Here is a 22,324-nt window from a genome sequence, read left to right as displayed (position 1 = left end):
TCTGGAACTGGCAATAGTAACAATAGCGTCTCAAATGGCAACGATAATGCTGATGGTAACATAGTAAACGGAAACGAGAATGGCGATAATTCTGATTCCGGTAACGTCGCGAATAACAGACCAACTCCCGTTCCATTTATTATTATATCTGGAGATAAAAATAATAATAACAAAGTCTCGAACAGCAATAACGGTGGGAACTTGGTGAACGGGAATGCCAACGGCGCCAATTCCAATTCCGGCAGTGACAGTGGGAACTTGGTGAACGGGAACAACAACGGCGACAATTCTAATTCCGGTAATGTCGAAAACAGTGGCATTGCACAATTATCCCCATTAATCATCAAAAATTCTGGAAATGATAACGACAACAACAAGGTCTCGGACGGCGACAGCAGTGTCAACGGAAATTTGGTAAACGGCAACGGCAATGGCGACAATTCTAAGTCGGGCAATGTAAAACGACGCAGTGTGTCGCCTCTAATAATTAACAGCTCCGGTAATGATAACAGCAACAATGATATATCAAATGGTAGCGACGACGTCGATGGAAACGCGGTGAATGGTAACACAAACGGAAACAACAAAAATTCCGGTAATGTCAATAATAATCAGCCGCCTGCGTCACCTCCTGTTGATAACTCGGGAAGTAACGACAACGAACGCAACAACAATACATCTAACGATAGTGAAAACGAAAAAGATGGAAGCGGCGACCTTAATGACAACAATAATCCCGATGAGTCACAACAACCGGCCGAAGATCCCGATAAGTCACAACCAAAAGAAGATGTGGGACCCGAAAAATTATCTCTGATAGAAGATCCAAGCGAACCGCAAATAAAAGATTTGTTCAGCATCGTCATTGATTGGGTAATAAGAGTTGTTATAGGACAGTAGATATAAATTTTCTGCGGCATAAATTTTCCGCAAACACCAAAAATATCCCAAGCATGATAAAAATAAATTCTACAATAAGCACAACATCTTCTGCAATTCTTTATTTCATTGCTGAGACTCGGTTAACATACAAATTAAATCACATATCGTAGTAGGACATTTAGGATTACGGAAGGATGTTGTTTGCTTCTACTTTTTTTTTCACAAATTGTAACTACACAGTACTATTGTCCGCGAACACACATATGTGTGACATGATAAATGATATATAAAAATAATAAAAAAAAATCAAACAATAAAAAGTATTCAATAAAATTTTTGTTACGTTCTATCCATATATTGATTCAATTGTCTTCCTCTTGTCTCTGGTTCTAATCACATGTTACATTTGTGAGTGCACGACGATTTATGAACTATTGGAATTACTCGCACACCGGCGCTAAAGATCCAAAAACGGAGGACAATTGTACTCGTGAAATAAAATAGGGACGTTTATTACTTCAATATTATTATCGCTTTATTGTCCACGTTATGGTTATTCTCATTATTGTCTAGACAAACACATAGTATACTTTATTGTAGAGTTAAAGAGAGTTGATATAGATTTTATATGTCATCCACAGCAATGAGAGATAGGATCGATGATGCCGCGACATCGAGCCGTATATTTTGACTTGTTACATATACGTGCGGTTACAACGTACGATATTACACAACGACACGTTATTTAAACGAGACATAACAGTGAGGGGAGGGTGGGGTGAGGGGGAAAGGGGAGGGAAGAAAGGTGAGGGGGACCTAAGAAGATATGAAACCGAATTTTCGCGTTATTACTGTTGAGCTTGCTCCAAGCTCTGAGCACTAAATTTGGCGTTTACACCGTTTTACATATTACTACGCTCGCGGAGATTATTTCCCGGCTTCGTCGATCTTGTTTCGCATATACATGCGAACACATAGTCGAGGTTCTCGCGAAGAATTTCGGAAAGAGAAAAAAATAAAGAAGAAGAGAGACAAGACGACGATTTACAGATATGTGAGGGCAGACACCGCGGACATCGTGTTATCTATATAAGTTTCTTACATTCGAAAAAGTGTTTTCTATACTTTGCAATAAACGTTAAAAGTATATGTTCGCAACTCGGTGAGAAATATCCGGAGGCTAACGACAATTTTGATATGGTGTGTGTATGTGTGTGTATCATATCTCACATACGGTCATCTTTATACATTTCGCATATCTACTTCGTGACGCTACTTAGTAAATTCTTACATAGTTCGTTCAACGACGATTTATGTTTTCGTTAAATAACAGACGAATTGACGTATGCAAACCACAATTCCCTCGTATGATTACGTGTCAGAAAATAATCGGGCGTATAAAATGTTTCGATTTCACGATGATTTATCGTCAGGTCCGAGCTAAGTCATAATCATTAAAATGCCGTACGGTCTCACTCGCGGTTACATTCGGTTTGAATTGAAACTCTGTGCGCGCGCGCGCGTACGTGTGTGTGGAGTAAAATATTTTGCTCTTGCGGTGATTTATTATCGAAAGAAAAAAAAAACAACTAAGTCTATACTGTCTATATACAAATAAACGATCGAATTGATCAATGGTTTTATTTATTGCGATAAAAAAAAATCGCGCGACAGAGAACAACTATTTCTCGATAAATCATTCGCGAACGATTAGTTATCAGGCTTTTTTTCCAATCGAATTAAATTAATGTTAACAATCAAGAGAACTGTCATTTAAATAGCTGATCTGTCGGTTATTGTCGATTAATCGTCGTTAAAAGATATTTCTCACTTTGCTTTAAAAGATACAAGTTACAAAAGTTACAGTTAAGATTTAAAAGTTAAGAGTTACAGTAATATATTATATGTCAACATCAAGAGACGAATATATTAAGATATAAATATATTAAGAGAAATGTGTGTCTTTTTTTTCTGCAGAAACTGGTACACTATCGATGATACGCATAAAACCTTCTTCTTCTTTACGTAATATAACATATGGGTCTCGAGAACTGAGAGCGTGGAAAGAAGTTTCTTTCGAATGAGGAAAAAATTCGTACGTGTAAATCGAAATCTTATTTAGACGTACATATTCTGCGTTTTAATAGTTTTTAAATCTGTTCGGGACAGACGGCACAATTAAGGCGTTGCGTTAGAATTACGTAAGATATTATTGTCGGCGAGATATAGACTTATTGTCGATCGACGAATCTGTCCTGCGCGATTAGATTAATTTCTCTTTCTCAAATTATAATAAATTTGTCGCTGATAAATTGTTATTTATATGTATACGCGCGACCAATTGTTCTTATTTCTATTACATTCTGATTTTTATATAATTTTAGATTCAATCAATTCTATAGTTTCTTCTAATAAATTTTCTCTCTTCAACATCAATAAATATTCTCTGACAAATATTATTTCTGATATAATTAATTATTTTGTAATATCGAAATGCGTATCCGTTGCCGGCAAGAAATGACCAAATATCGATAAGGAAGATTATCAGACCCAGTATGTGCGAATATTATTTACAGTTCTTTGTTTTGTTTTGTTTTGCGTACTGTGTGTTTTCTTCTCTCGTTTTGTTCTTATTACACGCGTGAGTCTGATGTTTTTTTTTTTTTTTTTTTAATTTGTTTTGTACGGCGGTGCTGCTCCGGAATGTGAACAGCAAAACAATATTCAGGATTTTACATGGTACGGGACGCGATGCGCGTGTTGGACGTCTGCAGGTAGTTATCGATGTCTGGTAACATTAAGAACCTCTTGAAGCCGTGTCGACAATCTCCGTACAGGGACTGCAAGCAGCGAGTTTTCGGGGAGAACATCGGCCTTAGTGACCGAGTCGACGCGTCGGGGGTGTAGTTGGACGAGGACCCATCTGCGGAATTCTCCCTGAAATTTATTATTTGTCTTCGTTATATCACACGAAAACGCTATTCTCGTTTGAAACACCACTAATTGGAAACATCGGATCCGCTTCTAAACATGTAACAAATTTGAACAAATTTGTAACGTTCAGTGCTGACAAAGTTATTTGCGCATCGGTAGAAATTGGCGAAACTAAATATTAAATATACATCACTTGAGAATATGTAATTACTTTACGAACGTGTAAGTTTGATTGTTTTTTTTTTTATAAAAAGCAAAAAAGATACAAATATCAAACGTGGTGAGTGTATTATATAAAAAAGTTTTAGATCAAAGTTAATAAAGCTCGTATATTATCTAATTAAGCTTTTAATGTTCGCAACTCTGACAGCACTGGAATATCGAGTACGTAACATCGCGGTGTAACACGCAGTGCTTTTCAATGAGTTTCACATCCTATATTTATCGATTATACGAGAGTACCACTTCTCTGTGGAAAAAAAAAAAATAATAATAAAACAGATAAAAAAATAATCTGCCGCACGACAACGTAAATGTATTCTCGTATTTGCCATCAGTATAAATCCAATACAATTAACAATAATACTTCAATCTGTACATACAAAAATATTATTGCAAAAAAAGCGCGAAATAATATTTAAAAAACCGTTCTCAAAGATGTAACACTGCTTTCTTTTCGTTAAAGCTCTCTGAAAACCATATATAAAAATAACCACGAATGGTTTCCAACGTAAAAAAAAAACTATTTAAAACATTTTAAAATGCCAGAGAGACCGAAGTTCTCCGCGCAACTCTTGTGATAAGACATTAACGTTGGAATTCATTCGATTAAACACACTGAGAATAAACAACACACCGAATAAACATAACAAACTAAACACCAATTCTACATCGTCTAATTTGTCTAACATCGATCTCTACCAGCGATCTAAGAATATATATATATATCTAGTCACATTGAGCCGCTAGTCTCTCTAACAGCGAGACATTACACTGAGACATAGAAACACCTAGCTACCGTAGTGAGTAATCCTGAGATGGTATATCGTGGTAGTGGTAGAAGAAGAAGAAGACACTATTGAAGAACGTATTGTTTTTTGTACGTGGTAATTGTAGATGATGGTTGTACGTGGTTGGTTGGTTGGTTGGTTGATTGGTTGGTTGGTACGTATTTGATTTAGTTATCATTGACGTGACGTGACGTGGCGTGGCTTAGAGATATATATGTATATATCTGTCGGTACTGACACACACACAGAAATACGATAGGTTTTTTTTTCTCAGTCTCTGATAGGTAGATTACTACTTTGAGTACGACTAAAACGATTGACACATCACATATGTATGAGAAAAACACCACGAAGGAGATACGAGAGAAAAAGAGAAAGAGAAAGAGAGAGAGAGAGAGAGAGCGGCTGCCTAACGGCCTGACCTGTCGACCAGATATCGCGGCGACCGAGAGAATCGTGGTGAACGGAACGACGGGAGCCAACCGAGGCGTGCGAGGGCTCCGATATGTCTCTTACTCGGTTGTAATACTTCAGGGTAGCCCGAGTCAGTCGGCATCCCCGACGCGGAACCTGTTCCCGTAACATAGAACGGTTGAAAAATTGGAGCATTGCTGCAGTCACAACATGACGTAGTTCTCCGCTACATAGTGTAAAAAATTATCGCGTAATTTTTTATTAAAACTCTTGAAAAACTCGCGACAATATTTAGCGAGAATAAAAAAAAAAATAAATAAATAATTGAAGCGAATTAATTTTTTGCATAAATTAATTTAAAATATGCATGAGAATTTTCTGACGGAGAAATATCTCCGACGCGAAAAAATATGGTTATTATAAAACAGATTCACGAGGAGATTCCCAGAAATTAATTCCACGCGGCGACAACATTTCGATTGAATTATTCACAAAACTTTTTTTTTTTTTTTTACTCACCCAAAAACCTCTTTTCCGCGTTCGGATAGCGATCTCCGAGTGCTTCGAGCATGTCCTCGTAATCGAATAGATTGTTGCTCTGCATGACGGGAAGCGGATATTCGTCGGAGAAGTCGAGCTGTCGTTTGTGTCTCGTTTGCGACGTAGCGTCCATCCTTCTGTTTGATCTGTTCTTCGCCTTGGTGTCGTCCAGATTCTCCAAAACGCTGAAAGGAACGATCTGCCAGTTTCCGGCTGCGTTCTCCTTGCCGTTCTCGTCGCCGTTGTGTCCCTGTCGGATGAGCTGCTGAAGATCTAAGGGTTCGCTTTGCGTCTCGCGATCGTCGCTCAGAGATCGACCGTGACGACTAAGCACTCGCGCCATCATTCTGCCCGACGCCGAGCCGCCTTTTCGCTTCTCGAACACCGGGAAGTCTCTGTTTCTGGCCAGCGACGCGATGCTGCGTTTATTCTCGTCGTACATGCGTGGATAGCCGCCGTTTCGGACGAGCGAGCCGAGATATCGTTTGCCGTAAGGCAACGAGGAGTCTCTAGCCAACGCGGCTACGTTCCTCTTGCCGGTTGACGGCAACATGCTCTGTCTCGCCAAAGAACCGACATTCCTCTTGCCGCTCGGCAGACCGTAATCGCGTGCCACAGAGGCTATGTGACGTCTGCCTGTGGGTAAAGCGAAGTCCCGCGCCAAAGTGCCAACGTTGCGTTTGTCCATCGAGTATTCGTTTACTTCCGGATCCACTTCCGATAGATAATCGTAGATCTGAGGCATTCGTCGACGGTCCATCTCGTAATCCTCCAGTAACTCGCGCATATTGTCGCTGATGCAAAAAGAATGCGTAAATATATTTTAATAAAAAGTTTAAAAAACTGCGTATTTTCCTAAAGCTCCTACAAGGTTTTTTTTTTATTTGGATGGAGTATTTAAATATTAATAGTAATAATAAAATTTTTTTTTCTTTTTATTAAATACATACTCAATAGAGATGCTCCTCTTCTCCTCGTCGTCATCGTCGGTCTCGTGATCGTCGCCGCGTATGGTGACCGGCAGGTCGCCGTTCTTGGCCAACGTGGCGAGGCTGCGTTTTCCTGTCTCGGGAATCATATCGATCTCCTCGTCCAGAAGACGTTCGGGTATGTCGAGCAGCTTGTGAGTACGCGCCATAGCATTGAGATATTCCCGTAACCTTGGATTCCTGAAGAGCTCTAAGTAAATGTCACCGGGTATACAAATCTCAGCGTCGTCGTTCTCCTCGGAGCTGAGAGCCTTCAGATGAGCCATGTGGTTCTTCGCTTCTTGAATGATCCTCGCCGTTCTTGAATAGGCCGCTAAATTCGAATTCACTTCCGGTAAACGCAGCAACTCCATGAACATCTTCTTTGGTATGCATTGGCTGCCTTCTTCGTCCTGGCACGTCACCTGGAGCGTAACGAACGCGGTCGTTGTTATAATCCCTCTTGGTATCGATTACTTATAGTGAGAGATAAACGTTGTTTCAAGCATAAACGTAAAATAATGGGGTATTAATATACACATTTTTTATAATTTATTTATATTATTAATTTTTATTATTATTATATATTACGTATAATATTTCTATATATAATATGTTAATTAAATAATTACACGAATAATAAAGATGAAAGGGACGATTCGGTATATATTTTTATAATTAAACGCAGAATTTATCAATAAACAAAAAAGTAAACTTAATATATAAAATGCGCGGGTGTGCTGAAAATGTCAAGAGAATATTTTCAAACGTGCCCTTTAATTTTTTTTTTTTTTTTTTTTTGGCTTCTTCAAATTATCGATCACCACTCTGTTATAAGTCCGCCACAGTATCTCTCATATACGTTTCTCGACAAAGCTTCCACCAATATCACGCACGAGTATACTTCAGAATGACGCGTAAATATACTTTAAGTTCGGATGGAGGTACAGAGAAAATACATAACGCGCAGATACTTGACCGACCGACGAAAAAATACAACACAATGCAGGAAAGATCAACTGTTCTTTTATTTTTCGCTCGATATCCCGAGAACAATAGACTTTTGTTGTATTTCTCTTCTTAGTCCGACATGTTTGTATTTCCGGTCACGTGTTTTAATCTGAATTGTCTTCTCATCTCTTTCTCCGTTCTTCCTTTGATTAATTTTTTTTCTTGTAAAATGTTACAAATTGTAACTTGAATCTTTTCTCGTAATAATTGTGATAACGCGTGTAAAAAAAAAAAAAAAAAACTGCGGGGCAAAAACGTTGATCATTTTGATTCACGCCGTGCAAATGTTAATTAACCGGTAATACGCCGAAACGATTTATGAAAATTGTAAGCCCGGAAATGAACCGAGTTCGTTGTGCATTGATCACGAGAATAAAATATACCGGTACGACGTGCTCGATATGTGTTTCCAGCATTTCACTTCATTTCAATTCCCATTATTTCACTACGCTCAAGGTAACTCGCGTAGCGCAGCGCGCGTTTCTACAATAACGTTAAATCTCACTTTAATCGAACGTCGTCGATCCAAGTCACGTGCGTGTTTCGCGCAGCGACGGGTCTGTCACGTTGTGACACTAATTTTTCGGGGGAAAAACGTGACGCGCCGGCGGGCGGCAGCGCGATACGTATCGGCCGACATTATAAATCGTGTTGCACGGCGGATTTATGAAAATTCAACGGGATATACGAGAGATCTCGCACGGCGGAGACAACCACGAGCGAGAATTAATCTACACATAATACGCAAAATGCCGACCAGCTGCGCCGTAATTAAATGATCGCCCGCGTGTCAGGGATGAATTAAATCTCGCGGCGTGACCGGCGATATGCCGTTCATGATTGAAAATATATTACGTCTCGCACCTAGTTTACGAGAAATGCATACGCGCAAATGAAAATGGAGGAGAATATCGTTGTTTGCGAGACACAAGTTTAACTGGAAATGCATAGCGTTTAACGCCTGTCACCGAACATTGCGACGCGTAACGCGTGTATCGATCGTGTTTATCGGCATGTTGATACGAGTCTCCGTATCGGCTGAGTGAATTTTTTATCGCATTACATAAAATCCACATATTTCTCAACTAATAAAGCGTTATCAAAATTAGAAGTTAACAACCGACGTGCATTTTATATTTGTTTTATGAGAACAAGTAAGTAAATAAATATTTTATATTGCAAAAAAATATACGTTATTATATCTCACTGCATTAATTAATTAATTAATTAATTAATTTAATTACGTTCAAACACTTGTCGCTGTTTAATGTTATGTTTGATGTTTGAATTTCGACGTTTTGATTTAATATTGACTCACTAAACCCCCATTCCATACTAAATAGAATCAGCAACATGCTTGTAATATTATGGCGACACGTAAACCCCGAAACGGTTTGTATATTTCGGTCAGATGTCGTTGGCATTAACTGCGACAATGTACACGTCGGAGGGTTGTGGGCGTTTGATAATATCCTTTAAACGCGACGCAGTACAATGAAACGTATCTTCTGTCATCGGAGCGTAACACTTGGCGATAAGATATCTATTTGAAAAATGCGCATTGAGAGTTAAATAAAACCATATACGAGACCGCCATATGGGACATTTCACTAAAAACAAGTATTGCTTAAAAACAGATTAAATACAATCGATAATCATTGAAATCAAATAGGGGAGGCAAACATAAACAGGAAAACGGACAACAAGTTTGATGCAATATTGGTAATGAAATATTCGTCTGTGTAATTAACGTTATTAGAGCGTTATATTAGTGACGCTTCAAACTCAATTTCGGCGAAGCGCATGACGTCAAGTTTCTGCGCGTGATGGCTACAACGCGCACGTCTGTAACCATATGACACACAATTGTAATACACAATTTTGCGGTGTAATGTGGATGAGAGTTAAATTAAAAAAAAAAATTAAAACCTTTACATATGTATAAAAAAAAAAGAAAATTATCTCTGCGCCACGTTGATGTTTTTTGAGATCTGGTTTATTCGTTTGTACACGAGCGCATTGAAACACTATCGGACGGAATGAATCTCAGAAAGAATTTCTCTCGTAACTAAATATTGTCGCTGACGTAAATATATATTCTAGTAGAGTTTTATATAAAAAATTGTAAAAATATAATAAAATAATCATAAAAAATAGAAGTATTTATTTAAAGCAATCGTTAAGAACCTCATTTTGTTTTCTTGGAAATTATTAGAAGAATTACGTTATATTTTATGTAAAAAAACATGTTCAGAAGTCACAGATAATAACTTCTGTCAGAACATTTGAAATGCTTAGAGTTTGATTAAATTCAGTGAACTCGAGTGAAATATTAACTTCCTCAAAAAGTCCGTACGTAAGACTCTTGTCAGATAGAGAAAATATATATTTGAGAAAAATCCTATCTCAAAGTTTCTTGTAACAACTATTTAACAGATAAGAAGATTTATTTTGTACAAAGCACACACAAGTTTCGAAAATTATCGTACGCTCTTAATACATATACTTTTATCTCGCGAATCTACGTTGAACGTTACAAGTAAACAGCAGCTGTGTACGGTGCGTCACATTGCACAATTTTGGCTCCGCTATCGTCTGGGACACGCACGCACAGTTTGCGCGTACACAGCAAACGTATATTTGCGGAAATTCACACGGGCTGCAGCAAATTAGATTTACCATGTTATTTCTATTCACATTTGCTCGAATAAAACTTTTCGGATTAACTTTTAAGTAATTGCATTTGAAATAATAGAACATGGAGAAGTTAAATATCCGCTTAAATAAGGTTTTAATCATTATTTGAACCAAAAGCAATATGAAATTACACACAGGAGACAAGAGCGTGTGAATAAATTTCCTGCAATATGCTGCGCTGGAAGTCCGCTCTCTCATGATGTTAATGAAGTAAATATTTAATTTCTCTGAAACATTTCCAGGGCTTGTCACTCCGCGAAATGTCGCGGAATAATTTCGTTTTGTAAGCCGGAAAGTGTTACCGGTCGTCACAACCATGTTTCATTAAATCCTTTTGTCCTGTTCGATGTGCGCTAACTCGTATATTGTTCTCAGTTGACGTGAGACTAAATTGAATTCCTGGGAGACTACATCGCGATTTATATCTATAAAATTTTCGCGTTTCTTCGATTACATCGGTCTTTACAAATGCCAAGCATTAACTCCCCGGACAATCGATCCGACATGTTAGTTTCATTATTGCGAGAAACACAATATATTACGCAAAGCGCAATAAAATACTCGAAGATTTGTATGTTTAATAAAAAAAAATTTCTATAAAATAAAATTAAAATTTCTATAAAATATAATATTTACATGTAAAACATGTATTTTATTATTTTTGTTTGATATTATTTATCCGAACAAAATTACACGCATGAAAATTTAATAAATATTTACTCAAATGAGTAACTGAACAGTGTTAAAATAACTGAGCTTTATCGAAGAATAAGAGACAAAAATCATTTTAATGAAAGAAAAGAAATTCTCTTATTGTGTTACAACTTAAACTGAAACCAATTAAAACGATCCTTCCGAGCAGGTCAATTTAATAACATGGATATTTTTATCAAATCGTCCGCGTTGATTCAATTTTGAAATACGATAGATACTGGTCAGCTCTTTCGAAAATAAAATTCCCCCGATATCTCGCGCGCAATATTCGAAATACTTTGGCAAATTGCCAAAGAGACTATTCTTCACGTAGTAAGGTAATGTAAATTCTTGCTGTCTTCGGTGAAATTCTGTCGGTAGTAAAAATCTTCAATTGTCTCGTTTTGTCGTCTGACCGTCTTCTCTCCCCAACAGATGTTCCCGTTCTTCTCTTCTCCCTTGGTTCTTATTTCGCAGCGTTCTCGCGGTTAAGTAAGTTTATATATCGATCTGGTGTATAAAATGTGTTTTTTACGTCTTTCTATTTCTTGGCGCAACAAAAATTTCATGTATTTTTTTTTACTTTTTAAAAAGCACCGTGACTCTATTCACAATCGCACGTACAAATGCAACAAAGAGTCACATTTGTAACATAGTCGAAATTCAAAATGTTTTTATATTCAAACATTTTTTCACATAAAAAGAAAAGAAAAACACTCCGAGAAATGCGAACAACTCATAATTTTTTTTTTTTTTTTTTTTTTTTTTTCTGCTAAAGAATCGCGAGCCACGCTTGAACGAAACGCATTGACGAGTGACAAAGTGTTTTCCGATCTTCCGATGCCACATCCAACGTGTGCGGCACAGAAACGTTCTTTTACAGACATGAACGAAGAATGCATTTGTATTCTTCCGACTCTATGCCTTGTTTACAAGCGATTAACTCTGCATCCTACGTGGTAGTACGATATAATGTGTATCAATGTCTTGTTGTTTACTCAAAAAATCGGAAACATTATTTCTGTACAGTTTTGAAACGAGCAAGTGCACGTACATTCTCATAAGCAACAAAAACTCGGTGAGTTTCACGAACGAGAGCGCGCGAGCGGAGAATCTCGACAGATATCTACAAAAGTTGATAAGCAGATACACGAAGAGAGACTTTGGCTGTTTAGTGACGCCTCTCTGGGACTCTTGAAAGTTCTTTGCTATTGTTGACCGTGATGTTACACGTATTCGCACTTACACTGCAAATTGCATTTAAAAGAGGAGACAAAACTCTTTTTTTTTTTTTTTTTTTTTTTGATACATTTAGAAAAACGAGTAAGCTTCGTTTTCTACGTAAAATATCGATCTCTATTTTAAATATTGCAACAATAAAAAAAATCAGACACGTATTTCTATCCGGAAGTTTATGAGGAAGTTATTTCTTACAAAAAAATATTTTTATTTACTTTTGAGTGATTTATCGCACAAATTTTACTCAAGAATCGAGAGGAAGAAGTCGTTTCTGATATTGCGGTTTCGAGAATAATTTAGTTGCGGTATCAAGTCTATCCGCTTTAACGCAACAGAGAAAACATTCATAGGGACCGAAGAGCTTAGGGTTAATACGCGCGCAATGGAATATATTATAGTAACTTTAACACTTAAGTCGGATTATGAACTCTGTTGGCTCTCTTGCTAAGTTTAAATTCGCTAATTTCGGAAAATTATCATGACGCATGTATTCTCGTTGTGTAACCCTTTTAATCAGACATGCCGTTGCATCAGCTACTTAACCGATTTCTCGCTTCATCCTCGCTTCATTTACTTGAGATAATCGCGTTGTATTGAAGCTCGCATTCAGACTCGCGGCAAATTTAGCTTTCCTATATATCGCGCGCCGTGTCGTGTGACGCGTCCGACGGTTTCTGTCTGACAATGCGATTGATTTGTACTACTTGCTGAATGCTGCGCCAGAGATAATAATCTCTGTCCCGACTCTGTGTGTGTGTGTATATATATATATATATATATATATATATATATATATATATATTTTCTACTTCGTTCCATTTTTATCCAACGACAGAAAAAGTTTCTTCCATAATATGAGTACACGTATACACGCCAATTTATTTCACATAATGTAACCTCCGATTTAGCGGGGGCTGTTTCATTCGAAGAAATATCCTTCGCGATAAACACATGTCACGCACCTCGCTCCCTCGTCGCGTGACGCAATCGATTGTATAGAAGAGATCTTTTCACGCGAAAACTCGGAATATACCAGGCATAAAGCCCGTATTATTCTTACGCGTGGGACGTACGTGTGCAAAGTTCGAGGCTGATCGTTGCTTCTTCGAACAGAAGCGATTAACGAGGGGGCGCAAATATCGGCTTCTTAGAAGTGATAACCATTACGTGACGCAGAGAAACGGAGAGAGAGAGAGAGAGAGAGAGAAAATCATCTCGATGACGTATCGGCCGAGGAAAATCGGCCTCAATGAAAAGGACCGATAACGATGGGGGTCGCCCGAACGTTACGCGTCCTTCGTCGCGTCAATTCCGAAGATCCGCGATGATGTTCTCGCGTAAACGAGCTGCCGGAAAAAGGGTGCGACCTTACGTCACTTTACATCGCTCTTGATATATCGATCGGCGTGACGAGTGTTTTTTTCTTTATTTTCCAGGATAAAGTGTACGATCGATCAACTGCTGCTCGACTTTTGAGGATAAAAATATATGTACGTACCGAAAAAAAAAAAAGACTTGACTGAAAAGCGATTTTCGGATATAAAACAGGAGGAGAGACGACATTTATATTTTCCGCAAGTCAAGTGGAAACAGAACGACACGGGCGACATAAATGTAAAAGTCGATGAACCGAGATATATAAAGATTTGACCAAATTTTTCGAATCGAGCGAATTCTATTTCGGGAAAATCTCCGATCACAGATATTAATTAGCTGTCGTTCAAAAGCTCTTTTTACGCTGAATTACCACGTGATGAATCATTCATTTATATATGTGCCATTTAAGCTTTATTCGTTCCTACGCGAGCAGAGATAAGCTCGCTTTTAGACGGCGCGAGACGACGCAAGCTTCCAACTAATTAAGGCGGAGTGTGAGTAATGATGTGTGTGTGGCTTGAGATTTACGAATTCAATCCGAGAGATGATGATCCGGCCCCGTGCGAGTTACTCACAAAACTCGTAATAGAACTTCGAACGAGTAACTTCGAAAGAGTAACTTGACAAAAAATATCATTTTCAATCCACAAAACCAAAATGCAACAACGTTACTCGATGTATAATTACAAATCGTTCGACCGCTTGTCGTTTCGTTAATTAAGATTCGAACTAATCGAATTTGAATTTAATAAACGCTTACTGTCGCGCGCGAAGACGCAGGCAAAGGAAAATTGGAACAGCTGGCGCGACTGCGTTTTCAAACAATGCGCGCGACACGCGGCACAAAAGAATCGTGTCACATTGGCTGGGTTTCCCGTAAAACGCGGGCGTAAAATGTCGCGTGGTACTAACAACCAGGAGAGTGCATCTGTGCGCGACTTGTGCGGAGCGGACATTAATCTTCGGCAAAACTCTTGCATGCGCTTCTTTCGAGCGAGATTGTTGACGATCAAGAAATGCGAAAACACAATAATCGACAGCGCGCAGGCACGATCGACGAGCTAATGCGCGCGATCGCTAACCGAACAAGTTCATGCACGCAAGTTTAATACCTCAATTATGTGACCATTTTCATTAGCAACTTGAATCATCTCCGCTTAAAATTTATTATCACGAACAAGGTGCGCGTTATAAATCAGTGACGTTGATATACGCGACACAGAGTGACGTCAAATATTTATAGTTTTGTTGTTTCCGTAAATTAGTCCGACACACGAGTCTACAAACTGCAATCATTAATTGTGGATGCATTCGACGTCTCTTCTGACATAAATTTGAAAATTGAGTTAATTGAGTGAATTGAATTGAATCGAATATATATTGTGTCTCGATTGTATTGTCATATAACACGCGTAATTACGTCGGAATAAATTAATAATCCGTTCAATACACGCACGCGAACCACACTTCCGAACTTGTTAAATACATATGTTCCTCCCCTCCCCCCCGCAGAAAAAGAGAACACGTCTATTGCTCTCTTTTATCAATATAGTTTATCATTCGTCATGCGGCTGATGCGAGAGCGACGACAATAAATCACGATGTACCGCGCTAGTGTAACGCAGGACGATGCGTATAGTTGATAACAAGTGCCCCGCGTATACGGGTATGATTAATGTTACGTCGCAAATCAAACTTTCTAATTAATTCGCAAACGTCAGCAAACACACACACACACACACATACACATACACACACGTCGTGTTATTATTTCGGCGCTTTTCCTCTTTGCGTGTCATTTCGCGCGCACTTGTCGAAGAAAAAAAATTTATCCGAAGTAGCTCGCGATATACTAGAGAATAAACTTGAGGAAACACATTTCTCTCGTGCAAAAAATTGTTTAATAAATTTAGAAAATGTTACACGCGCGCGAAGAGACAGCAATCTTTATTTGCAACAACCGCGCTCTCATTCGCTCTCGTTCTAGACGCGTGCGAGGGAAATTACTGATTGAAGATACAGACTCTCGCAGCTAGATGCCACGAAGAACCTTCGCACTGATTACGACTGGATTCAACAGATGCTGAAAATAATCAGACACGTCGTACAAACACATGATGCGACTCTTTAATTTTAAATCTCCATTTGCCGCGCATTCGAGACGACAAAATATTTAATTTGAGACATCAAAATATTCTTTAATTTTGTCGTTACAGGTAGGCGATGATAAAATTAACCGATTTGTTTTTAAATAAATAAAAATTTATAATAATTGTAAATAATTATTATAATAATTATTATAATATTGTAATTATTATTATTATAATGTTGTATTATTATAATAATCGTAAATATTATAATTTATAATAATTGTAAATATTATAATTTATAATAATTGTAAATATTATAATACTTTTAAAATTTTTTACTGTTAATTAAAAAAATATATATTTAAAACCTCAAATCATCTTTTCCTCTCTGTGTATGTTTATATCTTAAATATGCTTCCGGAATAATTCGTAGAAAGAAGTTTACGTAGACTAACTTAATCCGAAAATCTGCTTTTGACGGAAATAAAATTCCACCGATCGCGGTACGGGTATCCAGGCTAAAGTTTGAACATAATAATACATCCGGAAATCGTGGGATATGTCCCGAAGAATATTAACCGAACTTCGGAACAGTTATAAGCAGTTACGTTCGCTCGGTCTGACCACAGTCGCCTTCAACTCCTTAGACTCCGAAATGAAATAGGATATCTATATCGCGAATCCTCGTTCGTGACGGAGATGTAACCGAACAGATCGAAGAGCTTCTGAAGTTCCCGCAACTACAATGCAAATCAACTTTAATTCCATTACGGTCGATATATATCAGACAAAGCGAGGGCTCTCAACCTGTTCCCAAGAGAAGAGGCAAACTGAAATTAGATACCTGACACATGGCATCTAATTTGCCACGTCCTTGATCGTGGTGGAGTATGAAGGTCTGTTGTAGACACGTTTTTAATTTCCACTTGTACTTGAACTCCGGTAAATAGAAGAAGTCACAAAAAATCTATGCCAGCAATTATCATTTCTGATCTTTTCGATAAACGTGTTTTCGTGAAATTTACAATATCGGTTATATCAATTCGCAGATTTTTTTAAATCATGTCTTTATTGTAAAAGTTAGATTGTGTGCGTGACAAATTCTTTTCGTACAATGCAGGAGTTATCGCGAGTAATAATTCGTGTCCTTACAAAAGATCCTTTTCAAGAAGCCTCCCGTCGTCTCTGCTGACAATGTAATTTTACACACAAATGCATTCCGTGCACGTACGGGACGCCTTCACTTAGAGACGAATTTCTATAGTGTTCGTAACGTACCACGTTGTTCGGTCTTTTGTTTTCGTCGATTAACAACGCCCACCGCTATTTAAACCACTACAATGTGCACGCGGTTGTATCGCGTACGTTTCGCAGTTTGCTAGCTCGAGAAGAGACAAAGAAACCACTGGATGTCTTGTAATATATCTCATAAATTTACTCATCGACCCGTCAGTCGGGGAAGTGACGACGGCTTCGCTATCCCGTTGTAAATGCAAATTAATTCCGATAAAGCAAATTTTCGTGAAAATCTATATGATGATTTCAGCGCGTCGTGAAAATGCATAAGGTCACTCTTACGAGATTAATTAAATTTTACGTCGCCTAACTATCGAGAGAGAGAGAGAAATAGTAATTCCTCGAGAAGCGCAACGTCTCTTGACAGATCAATAAGACGGCGCTTTGTGAGCGCTTTTACGACATTTTTCTATTTCTTTCCACGGTTTTGCGAGTACGAAAGGCAACAGGTTTAACTTTCAACGTCTTCACTTTTAATGTAAACTCCCGACCTTTTTACGCGCGAGACGGAATTTTCTTTTGCGACGTCGCGTCGATTGATATCGAACGAAGTAAAGATCCCTGTAAACTCGTTCTTTTTACGTCCTTCGTGTCGGAACGTAATCCGATATCCGTTTTTTCTTTCTCAAATAAACAACTTGATAAATGGTTCCGTTAAACAAAAATACGCAACTAATAATACATTAATTCAAGTAAAGATATTGTAGTTCTATTTTCTCTCTCTTTCTCTCTTTTCTTTTCACATTTTTGAAATTTACATTTTTATGACTCTTGCGACAATTTATGTAAAAAGGCACTACTCCGTATCTCTTTCACGCAAAATTTATTGCAGAATTTATTTTGATATCGGATGAGAAATGAGAGACACGAAGCGCGCAAGTTTTGAAAAGGTATACGACTTAGGTACTGCAAACTCCGATGGGAGAAACGTACTTACAAACAAGGTAAACAGTGGCGGAAGATACTCCATTTTCTGACATAAAAATGAAAAGTAGCGAGTTTATAAGCGCGAAGCGACTTAGAAAGTAGAGAGTCTCTCCGATGCGTACGTCCAGTACAAATTTACAGTGTGAAATTAAGGAACTTTGTAGCTATAAAAGCGAACCGGTTCAACAACCGACTCGTTCTTGTAAATCGCCAGTCTGATAAAGTTACCGACTATCTTTGTTTCCCGCCAAGTTAGTATGTAAGTATATACAACAATGTAATTAATTCGTTCTTACGTTGTCAGAGATTGTTTTAACTTCACGAATTCCTGTCTGTAATATGTAAAATCATCGGCACCGAATGTAGATCGATATTTAAAACCTCTCCTCAATTGTTAGGTTATTTTTAAAATACTTAATAACAGCTCGAGATATATATATATATATATATATATATATATATGAAACAAATTATAATACAATGAAAAAACCATAGAGCCTGGTCCAGGTTGAAAGTGGACGTTTAAACACAATACAAAAACGCAGTGTATTCCGAACGTTTCAATCACTTTTTATTGTTAATCATCTTCAGCACTGTTTACATAATAATAATTAATTTTTTTTACAATTTTTATTATTATTATATAAATAGTGCTGAAGATCATCAACAATAAAAACTGATCAAAACATCCGGAATACACTACGTTTTTATATTGTGTTTAAACGCCCACCTTCAACCTGGACCATAAGCTCTTTGGTTTTTTCATTGTATTTAAAATACTTGTTTATTTGTCTCGCATTCATTCAAGGAACTTTCGATTGTTTTTCCGGTTACGCAAACGCGTTGGAGTATTAAAAGTAATCAAAGAAGAATTAAAAAGTACTCTTTCTCTTTCTTCTTTTCCCTTCTTGCTCGCTATATGTGGAAAATGATGTTTGATCGCGCATAATCTGCCGTAATTAGAACGTACTAGCGGGCAAGTGTAGAGAGTCATCAAAGAACTAATCTAGAGAACTAATCTAGAGAGGTTTATCGATGTTTTATCTGATGAGATAATGTTGCGAAGTATGTGTGCTGATAATAAAGCGCATATTCATGTTCTCGAAATGTTTTCGGAAAGATTTCGGTTCTTCACGACCAACTACAGAGATCGGAAAATGTGCGAGGTTTGTCTCGCGGTCGCGAAGTGGATTTGTTAATTTTCCGATGAAATTTAATTATCCGCGGCACATATGCTCTGGTCGCGGACATATTCAGAATCGTAATCCGTCCAACCAATTCTCTTTGTATCGGACCGGTAAAGCTCTTTAAAAGCGTCGACGACAGAACAACCGCACAGTCGTGAATATTGGCTGGTATTTCCGAGAGAGAGAGAGAGAGTGAGTGGATCTTTAAATTATCCACAGGAGAAGGCAGAAACCCAAGTGAGTCCCTACAAATTACGTTCCGCGAATTGTCCGGATGCAGACTCAGAGATTGGCTGTTGCGCGGCAAAATTTAGCGCTATCTGAAATTTGAACATCATCCGACCGATATTTCGAATGCACAAAGGGAAAATGGGCGTGTTCGTTCTCGCGCGCAACTTCCTTTCGACCACCATTCGCTTTATATCCGGATGATATATGCGGCTTGTTTTAGCGTGCACAGGTTTCGAAACTCCGCGCGTATGTGGAAGCTCTGTGACAGATACAACAATGCAAGTTGATGCGTGTAAAAATTGCAATTCGATGAGAGTAGTGAAATATAAGTAGTAAAGAAGAGATGAATTTTTTTTTTCTTTTTTTTAATCCTGTTTGTTTTCACTAGGAGAGAAATTTGATCCGCTATATCTTTTTATGTTTTTGTACGTTACAACGTGCTGTAAAACAAATCACACATTAAACATTCGTTTCTCAAACATTTTTTCTCTAAGAATTCATTATTTATTTATTTATTTATTTTTTACACAAGCAAAAACATTTCTATTTTTCTATAAGAGATATAATATTTCGCGGGTTTAAAAAAATAAGATCCCGATGTTTCAGACTTGTATTATTTTCGCACAAAGTATATACGCGAACGAATTTTAACGCGAATGTAATTAATCGTTACGGAATGTCTCACAATTTGCACACACACCGCAATAAAGCGATGCGAGATTGCAATTTTGCAAGTGCATAGTCGAAGTGCCTGCCAAACATTCCTTTGTCCGGAAGTACGTTGTAAACACGTCGCTCAAGGCTATCACCGGAGCATTTCATCAAATCTGGCTGAAACGTCACATCCGAAAAAGAACACACAAATAGAAACACACGAGCCCCGAAATTGTAGCCCCCAACTCGATTGAAAAAAAAAAAAAAGACGAATATCTCAGCGTTTCGGAATCAACCGCCGATCAAAAGAAATAAAATAAAATACAATTCGAGAAATGATTCGAGAAATATTTTTTACATATATCTACATATAATATATATATTTAACACAAATTCTTAAAATACTTAAATATTAAAAATTAAAAAATAATTTAATAGTTTTTTATATAATTATTATCCATTAATAAAATACAACAGTCCCGACAATTAAATACAAAAATAAAAAACAACAAAAAAGACGAAAACGTATTTATACGTTAAGTGTTTAAATCGCATTTCATCAACGTGGGTGTAATTGAAATTTAAAATACAAAGTAATGCGTCGACATAATAACAGATTATTCTTAATGTGTCACTGTTTTCTGTGCGTGTTGCCTATGTTTAAACAAAAATGAATAAGTTACTATTTCTGGTAACCACACGCAATTCGCAACTTTTCGTTGAGAGAAAAATCAAATAAATTAAAATTAGAGCAACTCACCGGAGGCAAACGAATTACGTTGACGATGAAGGCGTAAAAGAGCAGGCTTACGAGGTAGTTTCCGGTAGACCTCATCTTCTTGAAAGGCAATCAACCTGTTCGTTGGGACGCGGGATTCCGAATGTGAGTGTCGCTTCAATACGTCTTGCCTCTTATATAGGGTCCAGCCGGCGCAGGCGTTTCACTCCCTAAGCGTCCTCCTCGCCCCATAGCGCACCCACATACGATGTACGCGTAGCCGCGGCTTTTTTTTCCCTCCCTCACGGTGACGATGATGGGATACGCGCAGATCCATCGGATGGTGAAACAGAACGTTCCATGGACTTTTCACGTAGACAAAAGAAAAAAACACTACGAGGGAGGGTGAGATTATTTCGAAGTTGTAACGCGGCTAATATTCACGTTTATTGCACGTCGTCGGTGAGGAATATTTGACTATAGTGTTGTATCATGAAGTATAGCGCGCCTTTTTCCGCTTCACTTTATTGGAAAATTTCTATTATCTTTTCTATGCACGCTGTTGTAGAAAATTCGTGCTAAATCTGAAAACCAACTTTGTCGCAGACAATAAGTCTAAAAAAGAAGATCACGCGATTCTTCAGGTAAAATTTTAATATTCTAAAATAAAAAATTACAGTAATTATTGGGCCACGTTAAATGTATCTCTAAAAAAGATGCTGCTGTGTTCAAAAAAAAAAAATGTTACGCGAAACATTCCGAGTAAATTTGACACTTGACATTTCTGAAATAACATTAGTCTCGATTGACGTGTTCGGTTTTTCTCTTCCTTTTTTTGTTGTTAGATATGATTTTTCTATTATTTTTTTCTTCTACAATGCTTATTGTTGCTCAACTCGTAAATACGTTTTCCAATGTCATTAACAATTCAATAAAATTGTATAGTATTGATAATTTTATATCTATAAAATTGTATATTGCAACTTGAACAATTAGAAATAGGAAAAAAATATTTAGTTACTTAAATCTTATAACGTTTTTATAATATTTGTTCTTAAACTAGCTCAATGTGAATTGTTTTGTAATTTCAATGTTTTATATAATTTATTTCAATTTCTTTTTATTCTGTAAAATATAATACCACTAACACGCACGATCAACAAACTTTTTTCGGATATTATCCACATTTTATTGTATGCTGGGCAGAAATTAATTATCTACAATCTACGTGTGTACGAAACTTTGGATATAAACTATTTCTGTGCCTATAATTAGATGTTACGAGTGATCATTGCGGGAGGTAAACCAATAAAATTTTATAGTGTTATTGTTTTTTTTTTTTGGCAATAATAAGACTTTATCCACATCCGCAGTCTTCCGAATCTTGTTTTTATTTTAATATTTTTCCGTCCGGAGATAAGAAGATTTACGAGATCTTATTTGGGGAAGGTAGTTT

At 37.3% G+C, this 22,324-nt stretch overlaps 2 protein-coding genes across 3 annotated transcripts in view; one reads left to right on the top strand and one right to left on the bottom strand.

Moving 5' to 3' along the window:
- The window catches only part of LOC109856490 (putative uncharacterized protein DDB_G0282133), a 4,786-nt gene extending 3,584 nt beyond the window's left edge, over nucleotides 1-1,202 (top strand). Inside the window, exon 4 of the mRNA XM_020431819.1 lies at nucleotides 8-1,202. Within this exon, the coding sequence (XP_020287408.1) occupies nucleotides 8-900 (893 nt within the window). The 3' untranslated portion in view covers nucleotides 901-1,202. The remainder of the gene's footprint in view (nucleotides 1-7) is intronic.
- A 1,241-nt stretch (nucleotides 1,203-2,443) lies between these two features.
- On the bottom strand, nucleotides 2,444-21,020 carry LOC109856491 (neuropeptide-like 1). Of its 2 annotated transcripts, XM_020431820.1 has the most exons (5): nucleotides 20,911-21,020; nucleotides 6,731-7,173; nucleotides 5,760-6,574; nucleotides 5,249-5,396; nucleotides 2,444-3,819 (listed from the first exon to the last, which is right to left on the bottom strand). In XM_020431820.1, exons 1-5 carry the CDS (start codon nucleotides 20,983-20,985, stop codon nucleotides 3,615-3,617), a joined length of 1,686 nt encoding a protein of 561 aa, XP_020287409.1. In that variant the 5' UTR covers nucleotides 20,986-21,020; the 3' UTR covers nucleotides 2,444-3,614. The 2 variants fall into 2 exon arrangements, with proteins under 2 accessions (XP_020287409.1, XP_020287410.1); XM_020431821.1 differs by lacking the exon at nucleotides 5,249-5,396 and having other exon boundaries at nucleotides 3,657-3,819.
- Nucleotides 21,021-22,324: the final 1,304 nt, after the last annotated feature.

The sequence above is a fragment of the Pseudomyrmex gracilis genome, unplaced genomic scaffold, assembly GCF_002006095.1.
Source record: "Pseudomyrmex gracilis isolate BER0280 unplaced genomic scaffold, ASM200609v1 scaffold_120, whole genome shotgun sequence".
Taxonomy (NCBI): Eukaryota; Metazoa; Arthropoda; class Insecta; order Hymenoptera; family Formicidae; genus Pseudomyrmex; species Pseudomyrmex gracilis.
This window is presented reverse-complemented; position numbering and strand designations above follow the sequence as displayed.